The 23,962-nt window shown below is 37.9% G+C and overlaps 1 protein-coding gene across 12 annotated transcripts in view; it reads left to right on the top strand.

Annotated features, from left to right (window-relative positions):
- Positions 1–23,962, top strand: part of LOC105477766 (transmembrane and coiled-coil domain family 1) — a 256,327-nt gene that overhangs the window by 87,994 nt on the left and 144,371 nt on the right. For 3 of the 12 annotated variants that reach the window (XM_071092263.1, XM_071092264.1, XM_071092261.1), the window contains one exon: positions 16,773–16,808. The exons of the other annotated variants lie outside the window; for them this stretch is intronic. In XM_071092263.1, coding sequence (XP_070948364.1) covers positions 16,773–16,808 — 36 coding nt within the window. The remainder of the gene's footprint in view (positions 1–16,772; positions 16,809–23,962) is intronic. 12 annotated transcript variants of the gene reach the window in all.

Raw genomic sequence — 23,962 nt, forward strand, 5'->3', positions numbered from 1 at the left:
AGCTACTTGGGAGACTGAGGCAGGAGGATCACTTGAGGCCAAGAGTTGAGGTTACAGGGAGCTATTGACTGTGCCACTACAGTCCAGTCTGGGCAACAGAGTGATATCCTATCTCTAAAAAGTTAAAAGTAAATAAAAAATATATAAAATAAATGGCCTTGAAAGTGAGCATCCTAATTCTGATCTATTTGTTTCTGAACATTTCTTTATAAGCTTAACAGTGGAATAGGGCATCAGAGTAACTGATCAGTATGACCTTCCCCATGTGGATGCTCTGAGGAATACGTTTTAGAATTTTAGTGATATAGAAGCTTATTAGAAGAATATCCACAGTCTTAGGGAGCATACTCTTGGTTTATTAATTTAAAAAACTCATATGTTAAGCAGCTGTGCAAATGCACATTTAAATAACCATTTTACCATAGGATAGGACTAGAATGCCTTAAACATTGTTTTCTGCCTTAAGCTCACCACAGGCTTTCCAATAACATTAAACTTGTTTTCAACAATTGTAGATGTTCAAGACACAGCTATACATTCTTCTAGGTGAAAGAACAGTGTCCAGGTTTTCTGCTCCATAGAATCGTTTTTTATAAAAATGCAAAAAACCTGAAGGAAACAAGTTACCTAATTTTGTTGTTGTAAATGTGATTGCTTATGAGTTGAAACATTGCTTTGATAAGCTTCCTTCCATATTCCTTGCGTGTCATACATTGTCTTTATATTATATAATTTGTGATGAGTTATACCGTAGAATCAAATTCAGTTTAAGCAGATAAATACTTTTGAGATAAACATATTCTTCTTAGGAATGTTTGCCCATTGAGCCTTAAGATACAGGGTGAACTTGCTTCAGTTTCTGTGCACAAATATAAAATGCAAGCTGTTTTCTGTTGTCAGAAGTTTAGCTTTATGAGAATGGGTATAAAGGTTTTGTGATCCGATTATAGTTCAGAAGGATTTAGGCCACAGTATAAATTACCTGTTTTGGTTCTACGTACTAGTATGTGATATGTGTCTCTTGATGTTTGCTTAGTTTTGTTTTGTTTTTTTGGGGGGAGACAGTGTCTCACTCTGTCGCCCAGTGGTTCTATCTTGGCTCACGCGTAACCCCTGCCTCCCGGGTTTAAGTGATTCTTCCACGTCAGCCTCCCTAGTAGCTGGGACTACATGCGCCCGCCACCACGCCCAGCTAATTTTTGTATGTTTTTGTAGAAATGGGGTTTCCCCATGTTGCCCAGGCTGGTCTTGAACTTATGAGCTCAAACCATCTTCCCGCCTTGACCTCCCAAAGTGCTGGGATTACAAGTGTAAGCCACCGCATCCAGCCTGATTTTTGCTGGTTCTGTATCAGTTCTGTATCAGTATCTTTTGTTGCATTAGGGTGTGGAGATGTGTGGATTAGTACAGAATTCAAGACAAGTTTGACTTTCACATGTTGTTTTCATCATTATGAGGATTTGTAGCTCTAATGTTTTTCTAAATAAAGTCAGTAAAACTAAATAAAATAAGAGTCCTTATTTAGATGAGTAACTTGCTTTGTCACATCAAGACTAAATCTACTGTTTTAGTGGGATTTACCTAAAAAGAGGTAAAAAAAAGAATTGACTACCACTGAAACTGGGAAAAAAATGTTTGCAAAATGCATTAACGTTCAGTGTGGAAAATATCAAAAGCCATTCTTTTTTCTAGGATTTCAGTACTTTAAGTAAATGTTTTTCTATAAATACTGTCTTTACCTCTCTCTCTTCTTTTGCACCCTGGAGATTTTTTTTTTCTTCCTGTCAGTCGGTATCTCTTATCATTTACTGTCTGTGGCTTCACAATATTGTATTGTTACAGTACCATTTTAAAAATTACAGGTGGAAGCTCTGAAATGCATCCTGACAAAGGAAGGCTGAATTGTGTGGCTTTAGGCCAATAGTAAGCTACAGGAGCAAATGAAATTAAGAAGTTAATATTATTTCAGATATGTGTTTATGTCCTTAGTCTTAACAGAGAATTATTAAAACCAGGAATTTAAAAGTCACATCTGCTTTCCAACACTTAGGAGTATGAAGCATTTTACTTGCTTGTGAATCTGCTATTTTAAATTTTATTTTTTGTGAACAACTTTCTGTAGATTTATTTAATATAATCTTCCAGTTGTTTTTTGTTTGTTTGTTTGTTTGTTTGTTTGTTTTTTGAGATGGAGTCTCGCTCTGTCGCCCAGGCTGGAGAGCAGTGGCGCAATCTCAAGTTTACTGCAAACTCCGCCTCCTGGGTTCACGCCATTCTCCTCCCTCAGACTCCCGAGTAGCTGGGACTACAGGCGCCCGCCACCATGCCCAGCTAATTTTTTGTATTTTTAGTAGAGACAGGGTTTCACTGTGTTAGCCAGGATGGTTAGCCAGGTCAGGATCTCCTGACCTCGTGATCCCCCCGACTCGGCCTCCCAAAGTGCTGGGATTACAGGTGTGAGCTACCGTGCCTGGCCTAATCTTCCAGGTTTTTTAAGCTCTCAGGAACAAGTTTTTTTTTTTTTGTTTTGTTTTGTTTTGTTTCCAGCATATCTAACCCAAGTAAAATTTATTTTAACTTTTTGATCTTTTAATTTTTTATTCTGGAATTTATCTAAATATTTTCTAAATAACATGCTTATGCCGCTAATTTTTTTTCTGTTTTGGATATCTCGACTTCCTTTAGTGAAAATGATCATTTAGCTTTCTTATTATCTTGTTCCTATCCATATCTTACTAAAATTTTAGTTATATTTCAATTTGCTGTTTATATTATGCCAATGTAAATATATTTACAACTTGAGCTTTGTAGTATAATATGATTACACTTCCCTTTTCATACACTTTTTTGCTGTCTCTGGAGTTAATTGCTTTAATTTTTGTTGTTTATAACTGTCATTGGGTTCTCTCCAAATTCTGAAAGAACTGTAAATCTTTCATTATTTTCTTTCTTTTTTTAAAATTTTATTGTTATCATTATTATTTTTTGAGATGGAGTCTCGCACTGTTGCACAGGCTGGATGGCTCATTGCAACCTCCACCTCCTGGATTCAAGCTATTCTTCTGCCTCAGCCTCCCGAGTAGCTGGGATTACAGGTGCACACCACCATACCCATTAAATTTTGCATTTTTAGTGCAGACAAGGTTTCACCATGTTGGCCATGCTGGTCTCAAACTCCTGACCTCAGGTGATCTGCCTGCATTGGCCTCCCAAAGTGGTGGGATTACAGGCGTGAGCCACCATGCCCGGCCTTATTTATATATATATATTTTTAGACAGGGTCTTGCTCTGTCACTCAGGCTGGAGTGCTGTAGCACAATCGCAGCTCACTACAGCCTTGACCCCCCACCCCCAACCTCCCACCCCTGACCCCCAGTTTCAAGCGATCCTCCCAAAATCTCAATATTTTCAAAACCGCATTTAATCTTCTCAGTTTCAACTTTTCTTGGAGATACACTTCTGGAAGCTCTCACTTTTCCTCTACTCTGAATTGAATACTCTCTAAGAGTGTTGCACATCTTTTGTTCTGGGACTCCTTAATCTATTAATAAATAAGATTCTTTGGTTCCTTGATTTCATATCCTCTTTTTGGTTTATTCCTTTCTTTTCTTGAAACATACTCTCTAGGAGCCTTATAGAATAAGGGTGCATTAAGATAATTTTTCAGAAATTATGCCCATTCCAAAATTTATTTTACCTTTATACTTTAATGGTAGTTTGACTGAGTACTGAGTTTTAGGTTGGAAATAAATTGCCCATGTAATTCTTGTATTGTTAGCATTTAACTTCTAGTATTGACAAAAAATCTGGTGCCATTCTGATTCTTGACCCTCTGGGTATCACCTGTTTTTCTCTCTAGAATTTCAAAAAAACTCTTCTCTTTTTGTCTGTTATCCTGAAGTTGTACAATGATGGGCCTTGGTGTGCTTGGCAGCCCAAGACATAGGACTCAGAAGTACTCAGAAGACTCAGAAGTACCCAGCCTTAGGAGTCTTTCAATCTGAAAAGTTTATGAGTCCTTTCGATCTGGAAAACTCAAAGACTGGATCTGGAAACATTGGTTTTTAAAAATATCTTTCAATATTTTTATATTCTGTATTTTAAATTTTATTGTGTAATATTTTATTCATATAAATAAACATATAAGCTGTAACACACAGTAGTACACTACCTGTGAACCAGCCACACAACATAAGAATGGGAACATTACCATTGCCATGCTTTTGTAACTCTTTACAGTTCTCCTGTCCTAAATTATATATTACAGTACCTGGATTTCTAAAAGAAGAATTACTACAAATGTTTGTTGACACTAAACAACTATTGTTTAGTTTTGACTGCTTGGGGGCTTTGTAAAATGATACCATAGCTTATATAGTCTTTTAGGGCTTGCTTTTTAGGCAAAAATAGGTTTCTAAGATTGATCCATGTTATCACATATAGCTGTATTCGTATTATTTATTTAATTTCCTCCTCCACCTATATATATCTTTTTCTTAGTGGTTAACTCTCCTGACTTACTTTTAGTGGTTTTTTTTCCCCCCCCTTATTCTTTCTTATTTTCTCTCTGTCTTTTGTTCTAATTTCTGGTAGATTTCCTTAAAGTTTATTTTCCAGTCCTTTCCCTAAATATTTTGTTTCTGGTATTATGTTTTTAATTTCCTGAGTGCTTCTTTTTCTTGTCTGTGAATGCTGCTTTTTTGTAGCATCCTTTTCTCGTTTTATATGTTTGTTTTCTTTTGTCTCTGAGGATATTTTCTTTTGCTTCTTGTAATGTGTCTGTCTCTTCTGAGTTTCTTCCCCACTAGGTGTTTTGGTTTCTGTCTTTTATGTTAAAGACTTTCTTAAGTGTCTGGTCAACCATGGCTTCCTTTTCCTATTTGAGAGAGGCATTAAAATGGTATGGGAAACTCTGTGAGGACAGAGACTAGTTTATTACAGGGCCCTTCAGTTATCAGTATCTATAGGTCTTTTCTTCAGTTTTCCCTGAGAAATTGTTCAAACCTTTGCCTTTGGAACTGGGTGCATGATGGTGATGGTAATTAGTCTGGGTGCCTGTGTTGTATGAGATGAGGTGGAAGAGGACTGAAATTCTCGTCTGTTGGCTTAGTCTATCTGTCCTCAGAATGATGATCTGTTTTTCACCTTTTATAATTTTATTGGGATCTTTTATCTATTGCTGCCTCCTCTCCAATTCTCTTTGCCTGTGTAGGTTTATGCCTTTTATTATTCAATTTTAGTAGAGAGCCAAGATAAGTGTGTTCAACCCTCCACATTTAATCCATGCTTCCCAAACTTGTATTAGAATAGAACTTTAAGGGGCTTTGATACAGGCTTGCCCACTAAACTCTTCTTTGTCCCTAAATAAATCACTAGGAATTTCACTTCTACTGATTTTAATCCAGGTTACTCATTTTCTTCAGCACATACACAGCCTTTTGAAATATAGGGAACTACTATTTTGAAGTAGAGAAAACAAAGACTAGAATCCATTTATTTCTAATTATAACAATGAAAAGCATATTTCTGGCTGGACTGGGTGGCCCACTCCTGTAATCCCAATACTTTGGGTGACTGAGACAGGAGGATTGCTTGAAGTTACGAGTTTGAGACCAGACTAGGCCACATAGCGAAGCTCCATCTCTACAAAAAAACAATAAAAATAATAGCTGGGTGTGGTGGCCCCCTGTAGTCCCAGCCATTTGGGAGGCTGGGGTGAGAACTGCTTGAGCACAGGAGTTTAAGACTGTAGTGAGCTATGATCTCACCACTGCACTCCAGCCTGGGCCACAGAGTAAGACCCTGTTTCTTAAAACAAAAACAAAAACAAAACAAAACAAAAAACAATTATATAGCAAAATCACTTTGGTAGTTACTTTCTGTCTCAAATTCTGTTTACTCAATAACAAAACGTAAGTGTCATTTTCTTTTCATTGGCCTATAGTGTCATAGACAGAATAATCTTTTAAATGTGACCAGGTGCAATAGCTCACACCGGTAATCCCAGCACTTTTGGGAGGCCAAGGTGGGCAGATTGTTTCAGCCCAGGAGTTTGAGACCAGCCTGGGCGACATGGCAAAACCCTATCTCTACAAAAATACAAAAAAAATAGGCAGGCCTGGTGACCTGTGCCCACAATCTCAGCTACTTGGGAGGATTGCCTGAGCCGAGGAGGTTGAGGCTACAGTGAACTGAGATTGTATCACTGTACTCCAAGCTGGGTGACAGAGCAACACCCTGTCTCAAAAAAAAAAAAAAAAAAAAAAGAAAGTGACTTTCGATATTAAGGCTTAGTCTTCTTAATTTTAATGTGGTGAAGGAAACCTGGATTAAGGTATATAACTCCAGCCTGGTTTTTAGTATGTCTTATATTTAACTATTACTTTGAACCATGTAAAATTGCCAATATTTGAGCAGTTTTGGCTCACAAAAGTGGTGATTTTATATGATGCACTATAATGAAGTACCATAACAGCTTAGTTAAAAGATTCTTCTGTCCAATATAGGAATTCATTCTGTAGCATTCTTGGAAACATTCCGGTAGGAGAAAAGGTAAGGTAAAATGGGGATTTTTCATATCAAGTAAGGGGGAGAGTTGAGGTCCCCACTGAATACAACTAGTAGGTCCTAGAGCTGCATTAGGGTTCCTGTGGTGTGCTATAAGCTCTATGCTACTGAGGCTGAAGGCTATAAATTCCTTGATGTGACAATTAGATACACAGTGCCCACAAATTTGAATACTACCGCATACTCTCCAAATACCTGGCTGACAAGGTATGGACCTGTATAGGATTTCACCAAGTTTCAATTTAGTCAAAATAGTATTACTTAATTTTGTTTACTCTGTGTATAATTTTCATATGTGTTTCCTTAGGTTAATAGTTGAACTTCAAAATGATAATAAAACTGTCCTGGGGTTTAAAACATTGTAAAAATAAAATATGCAACAACAGTAGCCAAAAGGGGTCGGGGAGGCCTAATGGAGGTAAATTGTTTTAAAGGCTTTGTATTATTTGGATTTGGCTAAGGTAGACTGTAAGTTAAGGATGTATGATGTAATTTGCAGGGTAACCACTCAAAGAATAGCACAAAAAATGTAACTATGTTATATCATCTTTCTTTTGGTTAGTATTTGCATGGTTAGTATTATATTTGGTTAGTATTATATTTGGTTAGTATAATATTTGGTTATATTATATTTGGTTAGTATTATATTTTCCATCAGGTGAGTTAGCCTTTAAGGCAAGAAGTATTACCAAAGATAAAGAATGACATTTTATAAGGCTAAAATGGCCCTCTTAATAGGAAGACTTAACAATCCTAAACAACTTTCCCTTGTCGCTTGGTTTGCTAACCATTCATGTGGTCTTTGGGGCTTTTATTTTGACCAGTGTTCTCGTTTTTCACTGCTACAGATGTTTTTGTAGTCTATAAGAGAAGAGTTGTTTGTTTCTCTGACTAAGGTAATGTTCATGTTCAACCTGCTCTGGGCATTGCAAACAATTGCAAGGAATACCACTTGAGAGAACAAAACCTTAAGCAAACAATTATTTCATTTAGTGTTCTAATTATTTTAATGTCATTATTGTCCTTTTTAAGATGCTAAGTATGACAGATGGAATTTAGACGAGGACTAAGAAATTGATTATATTTTAAAATAATTTTTTAACATTGTATGATTATGAGTAATAAGGTATTAAAAAGAAATCAAAAGAGTAGATATTTGTTCATTTAAAAGGATTCTTGGCAGTAAGCCTTTTGTGTTTGTGTGTTTTCTGGGTCTTTAAAGCCTTGTATTGAGATGACAGAACTTTTCTGGAAAAAGTCATCTGTTAATTCTATGCCTAAATGCAAGAAAAGGAAAGCAAGGTTTAAGGAAACTAAATTAAAAGTGCCGAATCAAAGGGCATACATGAAGCTAGAAATGCAGTTAGTATCGCTTTTTTTATTGTAGTAAAAACGCATAACAAATGTACCATCTGAACCATATTGAAGTATACAGTGCTGTAGTGTTAAGTGTATTCATATTATTGTGAAACAGATTTCCAAAACTTTTTCATCTTTCAAGTCTAAAACTCTAAACCCATTAAATAGTAACTCTTCCTTTCCTTCTGCCCTCCCCTCACTCTCTGTTCTGCTTTCATTTCTTTGAGTTTCACTACTTTAGATACCTCATATAAATGGAATAATAAGGTATTTGTCTTTTTGTGATTGGCTTATTTCATTTAGCATAATGTCCTCAAGGTTCATTCATGTCGTTGCATGTAATAGGATTTCCTTTCTTTTTAAGGGTGAATAATATTTCATTTTGTGTGTTGAGAGGTAGGACCTTTAAGACATGATTATGTCATGAGGGCTCTGCCCTCGTGAATGGATTAATGACATTACCATGGGAGTGGGTTCCTGGTAAAAGAATTCAGCCCCCTTTCTCTCACACTTGTGCATGCTGTCTTGCCCTTATGTCTTTTGCCATGGGATGTTGCAGCAAGAAGTCCCTCATCAGTGGTGAGCCCATCAACCTTGGATTTCCCAATCTCCAGAACTGTGAATAAATTTCTTTTTAAATTACCCAGTCTTTGTGTTATAGCAACACAAAATGGACTAAAACAGAAGATTAGAGAGACTTTCCTCTTTGTACAGTTTTCTCAAATGTCAAGGTGGCATAAATTGGAATAGTGTGTCTTGAATCGCATTAGAGATTCCTCATGGTTGCTCTATGCTATGCCATGTAGGGAGAGATGGGCACAAACAGGTGTGCGACACGCCACAAGTTTTCCTCCTACTTTCACAGGAATACGGTCTTGGTTACAATGGCCTAGGTGCTATTGCTTCACAGCTGGTCTCTATAGTTTTGTTTTTTAAGAGATGGGGTTTCACTTTGTCACCCAGGCTGGAGTGCAGTGGCGCTATCATAGCTCACCATAACCTCAAATTTCTGGGGTCAAGCGATCCTCCTGCCTCAGCCTTCCAAGTAGCTGGGACTACAGTGGTCTCTATAGTTCTTACAGTGGTATTGTAGTTTACGTATTGTTTTAAACTCAATGTCTCTGGGGGAAAGAAGGCCTGTGTTTCCTAGTTCACCATCTTGATGATAGTATACTCTCAAGTATCACTTTTTGAAATATAAATGTTGCCAGATAATTTATTTCTTTTTGTACAATGTGTAAATAAAAGGGAATCATAGGTGTAATATTTTGGACTTGAGTAAGACATTTGGTTTTGTCCTTTGTGAGGCCCATGTCTACAAACAGAAAAATTCAAAGCGTTGATAACCCAACTTGAGAGTTTATGCAAGAGTGTAGAAATAAGGTAATAGAATAGTTACATATTAATCCCAAGACTGTATATTGTCTTAAGGTTTTCCTGACATTCACAAATATTTATTAAATGTCTGCTCTGTGTAAGGCAGTGTACAGTTGAGATACATAAAGTATAAGATGCAGTCCTTCAAAGTGCTAATTTTTTTTTTTTTTTTTTTTTTTTTTGAGACGGAGTCTCGCTCTGTCGCCCAGGCTGGAGTGCAGTGGCCGGATCTCAGCTCACTGCAAGCTCCGTCTCCCGGGTTCACGCCATTCTCCTGCCTCAGCCTCCCGAGTAGCTGGGACTACAGGCGCCCGCCACCTCGTCTGGCTAGTTTTTTGTATTTTTTTTAGTAGAGACGGGGTTTCACCGTGTTATCCAGGATGGTCTCGATCTCCTGACCTCGTGATCTGCCCGTCTCGGCCTCCCAAAGTGCTGGGATTACAGGCTTGAGCCACCGCACCCGGCCCAAAGTGCTAATTTTTAACTTGAAAGCTCTGATGCTGGAAACACTAACACTATTTGGTACGGGAGCCATATAGAACATATAAATGTACAAGAACTGTCACTGTATATGATCAATTGTCCAGAAACTGCTGTGAGTTAAGACATAGAAACGACATGAAGTGGACTGATCTTGCTTCTAGAGAAAATGAATTTGGGCCGAATCTTGAGTGTAGGATCATATGTTAGCATCTACCCTGGAGAACAACTCACAAATGCAAAAACAGGCATGGGCCGAGTGCGATGGTTCACGCCTGTAATCCCAGCACTTTGGGAGGCCAAGGTGGGTGGATCACAAGGTCAGGAGTTTGAGGCCAGCCTGGCCAACAAAATACAAAAATTAGCCAGGTGTGGTGCGTGCCTGTAATCCCAGCTACTCGGGAGGCTGAAGCAGAATTGCTTTAACCTGGGAGGCAGAGGTTGCAGTGACCTGAGATTGTGCCACTGCATTCCAGCCTGGGTGACAGAGCAAGACTCCATCTCAGGAAAACAAAAACAAAACAAAACAAAAAAACAGGTGTGTACTGGCAGAAATGTGGAAGTAACCTAAATGGTCATCAAGAGAATGGCTAAGTAAATTGTTCTGTTTATACTGTAGAGTACTGTGTGGCAGTTAAAATAATGTAGGATATATGTACTGACAAAAATTTCTGAGTAAATTGTTGAATTTTTTAAAAAGGGAGGTCATAGATAATATGGGTGGTATGATACTGGTTGGATTAAAGAAACCAAACTAGGCCAGGTGTGATGGCTCACACCTGTAATCCTAGCACTTTGGGAGGCTGTGGCAGGCAGATCACAAGATCAGAAGATTGAGACCATCCTGGCTAACACGGTAAAACCCCATCTCTACTAAAAATACAAAAAATCAGCCGGGCGTGGTGGCGGACACCTGTAGTCACAGCTGCTTGGGAGGCTGAGGCAGGAGAATGACTGAACCTGGGAGGCGGAGCTTGCAGTGAGCCGAGATCGCACCACTGCACTCCAGCCCTGGGCAACAGAGTGAGACTCCATCTCAAAAAAAATAAAATAAAATAAAAAAGAAAGTAGTGTGATATGTGTGGAGAGGGAAAATGTATCAGCACATGAAATACCTTGTAACTGTTTTAAGGATTTGATTTCATTTATATAATTTGCTACGTGTTCTTTGCAACATAGTGAAAAATAATCGTGTTGTCTGATGCTTAGTAGGCACATAATAAGTACTAATGGAATGAATGGTTGTATATTTAGAGAACCATGCTGAAAGGTTAAATAGCAAAATATGACTACTTGGAGAACAATGTTAAATTGTCAAGGACAGTGGTGTTATATGAATACTCAGATGGAGGGATATATAGAAAATGAGAAAAGCAACAGAAGGAACTTCAAGAGATTTTAAAAATAGCTTTGTCTAAAGATTAAAAATTAAAGTTCTAAGTAACTTCCTAGAAAGATTTACAAGACCACAATGAGATGCCATGACACTTCTACCAGAATGGATCCAATTTAAAAAAAATCAAGGTTGACAAGGATGTAGAGCAACTGGAACTTTCATACATTATTATAAGAGTGTAAATTAGTACACCCACAGTGAAAACCATTTAATAATACCTGCTAAAACGTAAATCTTACTCTGTCCTTTAGAATTTCCTTTTCTAGGCTATATGTACCCAAGAAAAATATGCATATATGAGCTCCAAAACAATCTGTGGTAATTTTATACCTGATTTATAATAGAGAAAAAATAGATATAGCATAGATCCAAAAGTAGAATGGATAAATTGTGGCATTATTCATACACTGGCATATACTATAAAGTAATAATAAAGAACTGTTACACACAACTACATGGTGGATAGATTGCAAAGACATGATGAGCAAAAGAAACCACACACAAGATTCCTTTATATGAAATATGAGAACAAGCAAAGTTCATTTATGATAGAAGTCAGTTACAGTTACCTGTTGGAGAAACAGCAATGAAGACATTAGGAACCTTCTGGGGCAGCAAATATTCTATATCTTGATATGGACATAGATGTTTTATATCTTTATATGTTTATGGCTATGAGTGTGTCTATATATAACAGTGAATGTGTTTATGTACATATATACACATATACACAAAATAAATTTGTGTATAGGTATGAAATTTCAAGACATCTTCACAGGGAATCTAACAGAAAATGTTTCTGAGACAGAGTCTCGCTCTGTTGCTCAGGCTGGAGTGCAGTGGCATGATCTTGGCTCATTGTAAGCTCTGCCTCCTGGGTTCACGCCATTCTGCCTCAGCCTCCTGAGCAGCTGGGACCACAGGCGCCTGCCACCACACCCGGCCAATTTTTTTGTATTTTTAGTAGAGATGAGGTTTCACTGTGTCAGCCAGGATGGTCTCGATCTCCTGATCTCGTGATCCGCCCACCTCGGCCTCCCAAAGTGCTGGGACTACAGGCGTGAGCCACCGTGCCCGGCCCCAGAAAATGTTTTTAAAGTAAGGATATGTTAGGAAAATTAGCATCTTGATTGTAACTTAGCTAAGAGAGGATAGAGGAGCATATGGAAATGCCATCTCTGAAAAATACCATTACAGAATAGGCAACAACCTTGTATGATCGGTTAGTTAGATACAAGGAACTGGGCCAAATAGCCTCTTAAAACTATTTTCTGCTCCTCTATTCTTACTGTCCGTTCCTCCTTTCATGCATTTACTGCAGGTAATGCATGATATGAATTTTTTTAGGAGAAAGAAAGGTGGAGCCCAAAACATTGCTAATATAGAAGGAATCAGGCTTAATTTAGCATGTTTCAAAGAGCCATGTCCAAGTCATCCAAATAAAGACCTTATTTGGCAATGTTAGCTGCCCTTTAAATCAACCCTTACAAGTTAAGGAATTGTATATGGTACTCAAATTTTTGATTACCAACATCTTTTAACTTCTTACTACTTAACAAATTCCTCTACTTTCATGGTTATTTATATTGACAGTTGCATGGGCATTTGTAAATAACTATATAAATTACTTAAATCTGTTCTTCAGGTAGGTATGCTATCTATATTGTTATTTATTGTGGGATTGCCAAAGCAATCTCATTTAAGGGGCCTAAAATGCCACAGAAAACCCTAAAACTGGCAGCATTGTTGACTAAACATTTTGAAAATAGATTTCTTCTCTCCTTGCTTTAAATGTAGACAGTAACTAAAAGAATAGTAATTTCTGAGAGATTATTACTTTGTTATTTGTTAATGAACTATTCCCATTTGGGCAGTTTGTAGGAAAATAGTTAACAAATCTGCAATTTAGAAAGGAGAAATGACTGAATTTTGTTACTATTTATGTTTCCATTTTATTAGTAAAAATCATTCTGAACACTTCTTTAGGCTGAAAGCAGGTTGCCTTGTTAGTAAGGGAAGTTAAATTTCACTTACCACTTGTTTCACACCCCTGTCTCCTTTCCTTTTTTTTTTTTTTTTTTTTTCCTTTTTTTGGATAGAAAGAATCTTTTAGCAATGATTTGGGATTCTAGTTGCTTATCAATCAGAAACACTGTGTGTTTAAGACAGTATGTCTTTCTGTAAGGCACTTCATTATTTCTGCATCAGTATTTCATGAATCCTTCCTACATTCCTAGGAGATGATTTCAGAGTACTGTTTCATTATCTGTATGAGAAAAATGGAGGTACTGGTACTCTCACCATTCCAAAACCAAAAAGGCGGCTGGGCACGGTGGCTCATGCCTGTAATCTCAGCACTTTGGGAGGCTGAGCGGGCGGATCACCTGAGGTCAGGAGTTCGAGACCAGCCTGGCCAACATGGTGAAACCCCGTCTCTACTAAAAATACAAAAAGTAGCCGGGCATGGTGGCAGGCACCTGTAATCCCAGCTACTTGGGAGGCTGAGGCAGGAGAATTGCCTGAACCTGGGAGGCATTGAGCTGAGACCGTGCCATTGCACTCCAGCCTGGGGGACAAGAGCGAGACTTCGTCTCAATAAAAAGAAACAAAAAAGAACACAAAAAGGCACACGACTCGGGTGCTCTGTCAACCTACTTTCCACTTGGAATTAAATTTTAATGACTTAGCTTAAATATTAGGTTACATTGTGTTCTCTGAACCTTAGGTATGAAGGAGTCTTTACTTTTGGTTATAGTTGTTCATCTAAAAGCTTTTTAGCTTTGGAAGTTTACAGAAAGTACACTTAGATATGTTCAGCCTTCTTTCTGCTTAAAGTTTTTAAGAGTAAAAGGTTTGTTTGTTTGTTTGTTTTGTTTTGAGACAGGGTCTCTCTCTCGCCCAGGCTGGAGTATAGTGGCATGATCTTGGCTCACTGCAGCTTCCGCCTCCCAGACTCAAGTGATCCTCCCACTCTAGCCCCCCAAGTAGCTGGGACGACAAGCCTGTGCCACCATGCCCAGCTAATTTTTTGTGTGTTTTTTGTAGAGACGGTGTTTTCACCATGTTGCCCAGGCTAGTCTCGAATTTCTGAGCTCAAGCAATCTGCCTGCCTTGGCCTCCCAAAGTGCAGGGATTACAGGTATAAGCACACATGCCCAGCCTGAATGTTTTATATATACATTTTGGTTAGGTAATTTTTTTTTTTTTTGAGACTTGGCAGCCTATTATTTGTCTGAATTTGATGCATCTTCTCTGCTCTTCCCGAGATACTATGAAATATGTGTGTTATTTTTTAGGTAAAATTTTAGATCCTATTTGGTGATAATTGGATACTGGTAGTGTATGATATGAGCATAGTTGAGAATAATCATTGCATAGAAACCTGTCTTTTCAAATTCATTTTTGTGTTTCTCACCTGAAGAAAAAAGTTACAAACACTACATGATTTCCTCATAATAATATTGACGTTTTATTTATTTTTTATTTTTAGAGATAGGGTCTCACTGTCTTGCCCAGGCTGGAGCATCATGCCTCATCACACCATCAAATTCCTGGACTCAGGCAATCCTGCCACCTCAGTCTCCCAAGTAGTTAGGACTCCTGAGTAGTAGTTAGGTAGCACATGTTACCAAACCTAGCTAATTTTTTTATTCTTATTTTTTGTAGAGACAGGGTCTAGCTTTGTTGCCCAGGCTGGTCTTGAACTCCTGGTGTCAAGTGATTCTCCTGCCTTAGCCTCCCAAAGCATTGGGATTACAGGTATGAGCCACTGAACCTGGCCATATTGAGGTTTTAGAGAGAGAAATTACTACTTATTTGAAGAGTTGGGATACTACAGTAGTCTCCCCTTATCTACAGGAGATATGTTCCATGACCTCAGTGGATGCCTGAAACTGAAGATAGTACTGAACCCTATATATACAGTCACATGTCATTTAACAATGGGATACCTTCTGAGAAATGCGTTGTTAGGTGATTTCATAATTGTGAGAACATCATAGAGTGTCCTTACATAAACCTAGATAGCATAACCTCCTACACACCTTGGCTATATGGTATAGCCTGTTGCTTCTAGGCTGCAAACCTATATAGCGTGTTACTGTACTAAATACTTTAGGCAGTTTTAATACAATGGTATGTATTAGTGTATCTAAACATAGAAAAGGTACAATAAAAATGCAGTATTATAATCTTATGGGACCACTGTCATATATGTGGCTCGTTGTTAACTGAAATGTCATGTGGGTTACGACTGTAGTGTGTTTTTTCCTATACACATATATCTGTGATAAAGTTTAACTTAGAAATTAGGCATAGTAAGATGTTAACAGTAACAATAAAATAGAACAATTACAACAATAGGCCAGCACCACTCCTCTTGTACTTTGTGACCATTATTAAGTAAAATAAGGGTTATTTGAATGCAACACTACCATACTGCAACAGTGGATCTGATGACCAAATCACTTACTCAGTGACTAGCGGGTGGGAGCCAGGGCTGGATATGCTGGACAAAGGGATGATTCACATCCCAGGTAGGATGGCATGAGGTTTTGTCATGCTACTTAGAAGGGCATGCAATTTTAAACTTCTGAATGGTTTGTTTCTGGAATTTTCCATTTAAATATTTTTGGATTGCAGTTGACTGTGGGAACAAACTGTAGGTAAGGGAGGACTGTTGTAATACAAATTTTATAGGGTTGTTTTGAGAAATCAATAGGATAGTAAATGTGAACTGCCTAACATAGTGACTGCACATAGTAGGTTCATTCCAACAAAGGCTTTAAATGTAGCATGTGATGTAATTTTGCTCAAAGGAAATTGAGAGACGCTGGAACGGGAAAAAAAATTGTGTGTGTGTGTGTGTGTGTGTGTATATATATATGAATGAGTTCTGCCCTAATTAGTACAAAATTCATTCAGAAGTAATGAACAATTCCAAGAGGAGCACACAGACTGGAAAGTTTCATTAACTGAAACGTTATCCTCACAGTGGTTGTCTGGAAACAGACCCAAACAGGAAGAGTGTCAAAGATGGGAATATTTTTATCTTTGGAACTGCTCTTATGGTTATTTTTCATACCTCTTTACCTGCATTGATTCACTCTGAGCTGTTCCTTTTTTTTGTTTTGTGTGTAGATTTTTAAAAATTATTCCAACAAGAGAAGGCAATTACCTCAGGAGGCCACTTTAATGTGTTTAACTTTGGCACAAGTTGAAGTCACCGTCGGAGTATGCCTCTCTGCACCTGACATTCCTTCCTGAGGCAGGACCCCTCCCTGTGAATAAGAGGAAAGGCTTGGCCAATTATGCTAGACAAAGCCGCACAGCTGCTGAGCCCAGCTGGGAGGAGTTTCCTTCTTGAGCAGGGAGCTGGTACAGTCAGGGGCTTGCTTTTCACCACCTCCTTTTTTTCACACTGCTTCACCTTAAAGGATTACCTAAGGTGGAGGTAGAGAAGGGGGTGTTGCTATCTGCAGTGGACAGTCTCCGCCGCCCAGAGGGCTGAAGAGGGGAGGAATTGATGCAGTTGCCCATCTCCTACTTGGAGCAGATGCTGTCTGACCCCAGTGTACCACTCTTCCTCCCACAGGGACCGGAACACCAGGTCTCTCCCCTGGAGTTTCAGGTAACACCACAGCGGCATCCTCGCCTACTGGTCTGGTGGAAAGGGAAGGGGTGGTCCTTGTGTCTGGACCCCTCACAGCTGACTCACAGGAAGTGCTGGAAGAGCTTGGCACTGGGCGCAGCAGCTTCAGGATTATTGCCCCACCCGCCCTGCCCTCTCCCACGTAGGTTTTGCAGTATCTCTTGATAGAACAATGAAGGCTTTCCAAGTTTGCTAAGACTCCCAGGGAAATTCTTTGCACTTCTCTGGCAGTCTTCAAAATGTTCTGCCACCGACTTTCCCAAGAAGCTGTTATTTAAAAAACCCTTCGTGGATTTCTTTGTCTGAAGATCCTCTGGGTGATCATGGTTCAGCGCTTTAGCCTCAGGAGGCAGCTATCAAAGGTGGGTTGGTAGTTTTGTATGTTTGTGGAGGGGAAACTCTCACTTGCTTCAGCATGGTTCCTTTTTCTCTGGAACTGTTCTGTCAAGCCTGCCGTCCTCCAGCGCTAAGGAGGGGCTGGGAGAGGAAGCGCTGCCTTTTGTTCTTTTATCTGACAGGCACAAAGCTTGAAGGCTGACTGCACTGGCAGCCCCAGATTGTGTTCCCCTAAAACTGCAGCTGTCATCTGAATTTGGGCAAAGTCGTAGTTTGCTCCTGAGATAGAATTTCCAGAAGGGTGTGTGTGAAAGAGATAATTGTGGGTTGAAAGTGTGTATTTAATTAGCAATTAATCTAGCAGCTTGTAGACCAAGAGGAGAAAGCCTTCTCTGTGGAATCAGTGCTTTCATACATTTCACTATTAAACTGAGAAAAACTACCACAGAATAGTTCAACGAGCAAGACTTGCATTAAAATGTTAAAATGAGTGGTTGTGTTGAGAAACTTGAATACTTAATGAAGTATATGAAAAGCAGTTACAGAGAGGCTCACAAAGCAGTTTTTACAGAGTTCTGACTGAAAAGCAGGTTCCATGTGTGCAGCTTGTGGGGAAAAGTTTTTTTTAACCTGAGAATATCGTAAAATAGTAAAAAGGTGAAGCACTCATTTAAGAGGGGATGGTGAATTATGAAATCCACTCTGCCTGTAGCCAGCCCTCCTTGACCCAGTCATTGAGTTTAGTGCAGAAACTAATGTGGAAAGAGGTGTGGTAAGAGTTGAGCTTTATTTAAAAACCCATTGTGGTCTTTAAAAGCTCCATTTAAAAAATGTAGCAGTTGGTGACTCAGTTGTGTCACAGTTCATTCCCTGAATACAGAAGCTTAAACAAATAGTAAATCAGTAGGCATTCTTCACTGCCTTGGCTGTTAATCAGAATTGTTAAATCCTGAAATGTGTTGTGATCTTAAGGGAAAACCTTTACTTCCCTCACAGGTGACCCTAGTGTAGAGTGTGTGCACTGATGCAGAAATGAGCAAAGTACTTGCTTCCATCCCTGTGTCAAATATGCATAGCTTTTCTTGGGACCTCTCAGCCTAATGGGATTTTTAGGAGTATTAAAATATATTTAACTTGCTCCCTTCCTCCCTGCTCCATGGTGTGTGTGTGTGTGTGTGTGTGTGTGTTTGAAGGCCTCCACATTTCTCTTACACAATAAAAAGAATCATTTTTGTTGCTCTTTCAATGTCCTCCAGTGCTTGTATTTTCATATATATAGTACATTTAAAAAGCAGATGGGTAGATTATCAGGGCAGTGACATTCCTGCACAAGAGTGTCTGATAGTTGAGAGCCAGGTGATAATTTTCTAATTAGAATTAACTGTATTATGGGTATTTTGCTGCCAATACGTCTCTTCCAATTATTTTTCAAACTTTACCCTGTTCACTCTATACTATGTATATGACTGATTTTCAAAAAGTACACTTTTGAAGGAATGGGATGCATCCTTTCTTTAGGTACATTACATAAAAACACTCAAAGATGTAGCCTTTTTTTTTCATTCCTTTTTATTTTATTGCTCACTTTTATTTATTGCTCATTTTAATGTGATTTATGGATCCTGTAATGGATGATCTAGACCAAATGTAAAGAAATTTGTTGTCTATCAAATTTGTTTTTCTATCAGAGTAATGAACTGAAAAAATATCTTTAATTATTTCAGTCTGGAAGGCACTTAAATATGAAGGAGAAACTGAATAGTTATGTTAGTGAATTTAAAAACAAACAAACTCAGCAAATGGATCAGTGTAGCCAACATGGTGAAACCTCATCTCTACTAAAAATGCAAAAATAAACCGGGCATGGTGGTGTATGCCTGTGGTCCCAGCTACTTGGGAGGCCGATGCAGGAGAATCACTTGAACCTGGGAGGCAGAGGCTGCAGTGAGCTGAGATCGTGCCACTGCACTCCAGCCTGGGCAACAGAGCGAGACTCTGTCTTTAAAAAAAAAAAAAAAAAGAGAAACAAATTCAGCAAATGCATCATGCCTCTGTATTTGTCTTTTCAGCTAAATTCATAGGTTACCTGAGAGCCGGGGACCTGCCATACCCCAGTTTATGGTATTTCTGGCACACATTGAACACTCAAAATGAAATTGTTTTTATATATATATATACACACACACACACACACACACACACACACACAGTTGAACAGCAGCAATTTCAGATATTTCTGACTTTAGTAACAAGTATTTTTGCCAATATGTAATTTTCCAGAAGAATAGTCTTAAGATCTGAGTTTTAAAAACAATTTCCTATTTTAACAAAAGGAAATACTGATGTGACCATCTTTAAATTTCTTTAATTTGTCTTGGAAAATGTCTGAAAGAAGATAGAAATGTTTGCAGTAATTTTAAGCCTGATATCCACTTTAGATGCTTTTTATGTTAAGGTTGATAGTCATGCTTACTTACACTGGATATTTTCCTTAGAATATTCAACTGATTGTTGTAGGCTGATAGATGTTAACATCTGAGTTAAGAAAAAAGGAAGTAAATTAAGATTTAGGTGAAGTAAAAAGCATTCCATTTTAAGAAAGATGCTCACCTATTCTCTTTGACTGGATCTCAGTTAGGTGACTCACAGAAAAGTTCTCAATTTTCCTTGCCATTTTAGATCATTTTCTGCCTTTGTAGTTACCTTTCATGTGACTTCAAAAATACTCATTAAGGAAACCTTTTTCTTCCTGCCCCATGTCTCCTGCGTGAGCCATCCAAAATAGTCTAGAACCTGTCAATGTGGATATTTCATTTAATTCTTTTAAATGATTCTTGAGTTAGATAGTATCAGCTTGTTTTTTATCATTAAAAGAAACTGAGTTTCAGAGAAGTTAAGTCATTTGGACAAGATCAACAGGAAGTAGAGTCAAACGTGGGTCTAACAAGCAAACCCATTCTGTTTCCCCACACCAACTGCCTCCCTAAATTTCTGGCGTGTCTGGCCCAGCGCGGTGGCTGACGCCTGTAATCCCTGCACTTTGGGTGGCCGAGGCAGGTGGATCACGAGGTCAGGAGATCGAGACCATCCTGGCTAATATGGTGAAACCCCGGCTCTACTAAAAATAGAAAAAATTAGCCGGGCGTGGTGGCAGGCGCCTGTAGTCCCAGCTACGTGGGGGGCTGAGGCAGGAGAATGGCGTGAACCTGGGAGGCAAAGCTTGCAGTGAGCCAAGATTGCGCCACTGCACTCCAGCCTGGGCGACAGAGCGAGACTCTGTCTCAAAAAAAAAAAAAAATTTCTGGCGTGTCATTCATTCTCACTATCATGGTCTCTGATGTTTCTCTATGTTTATCTATGATAGAAAACAATAAATAAACTTGTGTAACTTGGGTAACTTCCTTAGAGCAGCCCTTTCTCTATAGAGCTGAAGTATAGAGTTTGAACTTAGCAGTCAAACTTGATAAAATATTTCCCATAATTAAATTTGTTTTCTTTGGCCAGAGAAGTAGTGATTTGAATAAGATCATTGATTTAATAAAGCCATATTAAATATGGAGTAATTAGATGTAAGTTGAAACTTACCTGCATGCAGTTGTGAAACTTTGCACTGCCTTTTAAAGAACTTCTATTAAGGAGAAAAATTTACTCTTGAGTTTCTATAATAATGTTTAAGGATGAAATACAGTGAGTTAGACATTCTTTAGAAAGTCCTTCTTAAATTACTCTGGCCTGCACTCTGATCAGAGGAATCTATTTCCCAAAATCTTTTATGGGTAGCAGAAAATCAGTTTTTTCTAAAGTATGATAAAGGGTAGGAGAGCTTTGAGAAAAATTGTAAATATTATTTCAGTAAAATATTATACCCTTTTATTTTACTTTTGAATGGTATTTTCACAGTTCAAAATTTTAAATTACATAACTGAAATCTCAGCTTCTGGCTGTGTCATTTCGTGTAGTTCATACCCCTATCTCTGTAGGTAACCAGTTTCTTATTTATCCCAGTGTTTGTGCATATGAAGCAAACATGAACATTTATTTTCTGAACTTTCTAACATGAAAGATAAATGCCATACAGATTGTTCTAAGATAATAACTCGAACTTTAATTGTCCAGATATGGATCTGAATAGTTAGCTCAGTTTAGAGTTCACGTTTATTTTCACGTTTTCTTGCAAGACTTACTTTAGGATAGAGGTAGCCTCACAGCACCCACTTTCTATATTAAAGATCATTGAAATAACAGTAAATCAGTGATGATTCTTTTTCAATCATACCTTATTTTCTTCCTGTTCTATTTGAGAGCTTTCTTTTGCTGTCTTTACATTTTTCATATGGTGAAAAAACATGAAGGTAAAAATCCTACCAGTATGTCTCGGGTTGGCCTGTGAAGAGATTAATAGCTGAGAAATAGGTTTGTGGCCTCTTTTCCCAGTTCTGTTGATTTTATTGAAATTATTTAATCCAGACTTATGAAGCAGTTGGAAATATTTTAGTCTAAAAATGCTACCCTTGCCATTTCCACATCTCATAGTGTCCTGTCACTTGGTATCAGTTTGTTATCAATAAAAGAAAATTAAGAAGTGGAGAGCCGGGTGCGGTGACTCACGCCAGTAATCCCAGCATTTTGGGAGGCCGAGGCGGGCGGATCACGAGGTGAGGAGATCGAGACCATCCTGTCTTAACACGGTGAAACCCCGTCTCTACTAAAAATACAAAAAATTAGCTGGGCGTGGTTGCAGGCGCCTGTAGTCCCAGCTACTCAGGAGGCTGAGGCAGGAGAATGGCCTGAACCCGGGAGGCAGATCTTGCAGTGAGCCAAGATCGCTCCACTGCACTCCAGCCTGGGCGACAGAGCGAGACTCCATCTCAAAAAAAAAAAGAAGTGGAGAAATGTTGGTTAGAATTTGAATTTTTAATAAAACCTGTTGTTTTTTTCAGAAGTAGTTTTCTTTGAATTTCTACCTGATTTCTTTTGGGTTTATAGTCTATGATACATGACTGACTTAATCTTTCTGTGAATATCTTTTTAAAAGTAAATAGGGATCTTTTATTTCCATCTTGAGTAGGTTAATTAGGGTTGTTTAAAAGTATTTTGATGACTAAAATGGTAAATTTTATGTATATTTTACCACCGTTTTTAAAAGGTATGTTGAACCCTCTTAATGATAAGCACTAGGTGGGTACGGTGAAGTAGTATAGTATTATATGTAATTAACAGTCCCGGATGCATAGGTAAGAGTCACTACTGGACGCATGTTTTCAAATAATGGAAGGACATACCTCTCCTTCTTATGCTTTTTATGTAGTTAATTTTCTCTAAGTTACTCTAGACATTGACAAACTTCATACTTGGAAATGTAATATTTTGCATTTCTATTTTACCAACAGTTAAATGTAGTATCTCCTTGTTAATCATTAACCCACTTTTAGGAGGCTTAAATCAGGTAGCATTGTAATTGCTACTATGCATATGTCTATCTGCTTTCTAGAACTTGAATACTCAAATGTCCAACATTATAGGAGATCAAACATTTTGGTATTTTACAAAGCCAGAATAGGAAGATTGATGGTGTTCTTCTGTTACATGAAATAAGACCCCAGTAAGATCAATGTTGTGTATTGTTGACGTAGTGGGAATGGATAAGGAATAGAGAATGACCTCCTTATTCAAATACTTTGGGAAATAATAGGCTAAAAATAGAGAAACTAATTTAGAAATATGTATAATTCTGAAATGCTTTCATGATAGTGATGCCAGTTTAAATTTAAAAAATAGCAACAGTAATAAATTGTTAACCGTGTAGACCTGAGAGAGCAAAATATGCTACCCAGAGGAGATAGTTAAGTCTCCTTGGAAGTGTGCTAGTTTTTTATTTTTTAAGTACACAGCTATCCGTTGGTTTGATTTGAGTATTATTTTAAAAAGAAATGTGACTGTTCTTTAAAATTACTTTAGAATATATGCACATATACTTTTCCCCTTCCTTTTGTGTGTATATAGGTAACAGTGACTGCCTTTGTGAGGAGGAGTTGGAGACATAGGTGGATGGGAGGGAGACTTGCTTTTTAAAAGTCTTTACCAGGTGCATTCATTTCCTTAAATAGTAGCCCTAGTTCAAATGTGTTACAAGTTCATAATGTGGAAGTAAATTTCAGACTTGTTATTCTTCAATGAAAACCATTGCCAATAGTTTTCTTAAAGTTTAGTAGTTGAAAGTAATCTCCTGGGTTGGAACTTTCTCCTAACCATCTGTGTTAATCATAGGTTGAAGATAAACTTTGTAAGTAACACATAAGTTTGTAGTATAGAATCATTAACACTTAAAAAACTTGTTTAAATGAATCTCTTTTGGATAAATTAAGCATACTATTCTGAAAGTATATTTTGGGAATCATTGATAAAGGCAGGAACACATTTTACTCGTTATGCCAAATTGCTTGTAATAATAATGTGAAATATTCTTTTTTTTTTTTTTTTTTTTTTATCATTTTGGCTTACATTAGACTATGAGGAGAAGAATTTGTTATCTTGGATACCCGGAGGTTAGTTAGGACTTAGCCTCTGCATTCATTATATACAAGGAATTGTAACAAAATCCTACTGAAAAATATGTTTAATAAGAAGAAAATAATGGACATGCAACTTCCCTTGCGGTAGCACAGAAAATCTTTCTTAAATTTCAGTCTGTTCCATCATCTAGGTTGTAAGAAATAAATCACTTTGCCCTTCTTTACTGGAAATTTAGAGTGAGAAGAATCCATCTTAAACCCAAAGGTGGCATGTATTAAAAAAAA

Source organism: Macaca nemestrina, chromosome 2 (assembly GCF_043159975.1).
Source record: "Macaca nemestrina isolate mMacNem1 chromosome 2, mMacNem.hap1, whole genome shotgun sequence".
Lineage (NCBI taxonomy): Eukaryota > Metazoa > Chordata > Mammalia > Primates > Cercopithecidae > Macaca > Macaca nemestrina.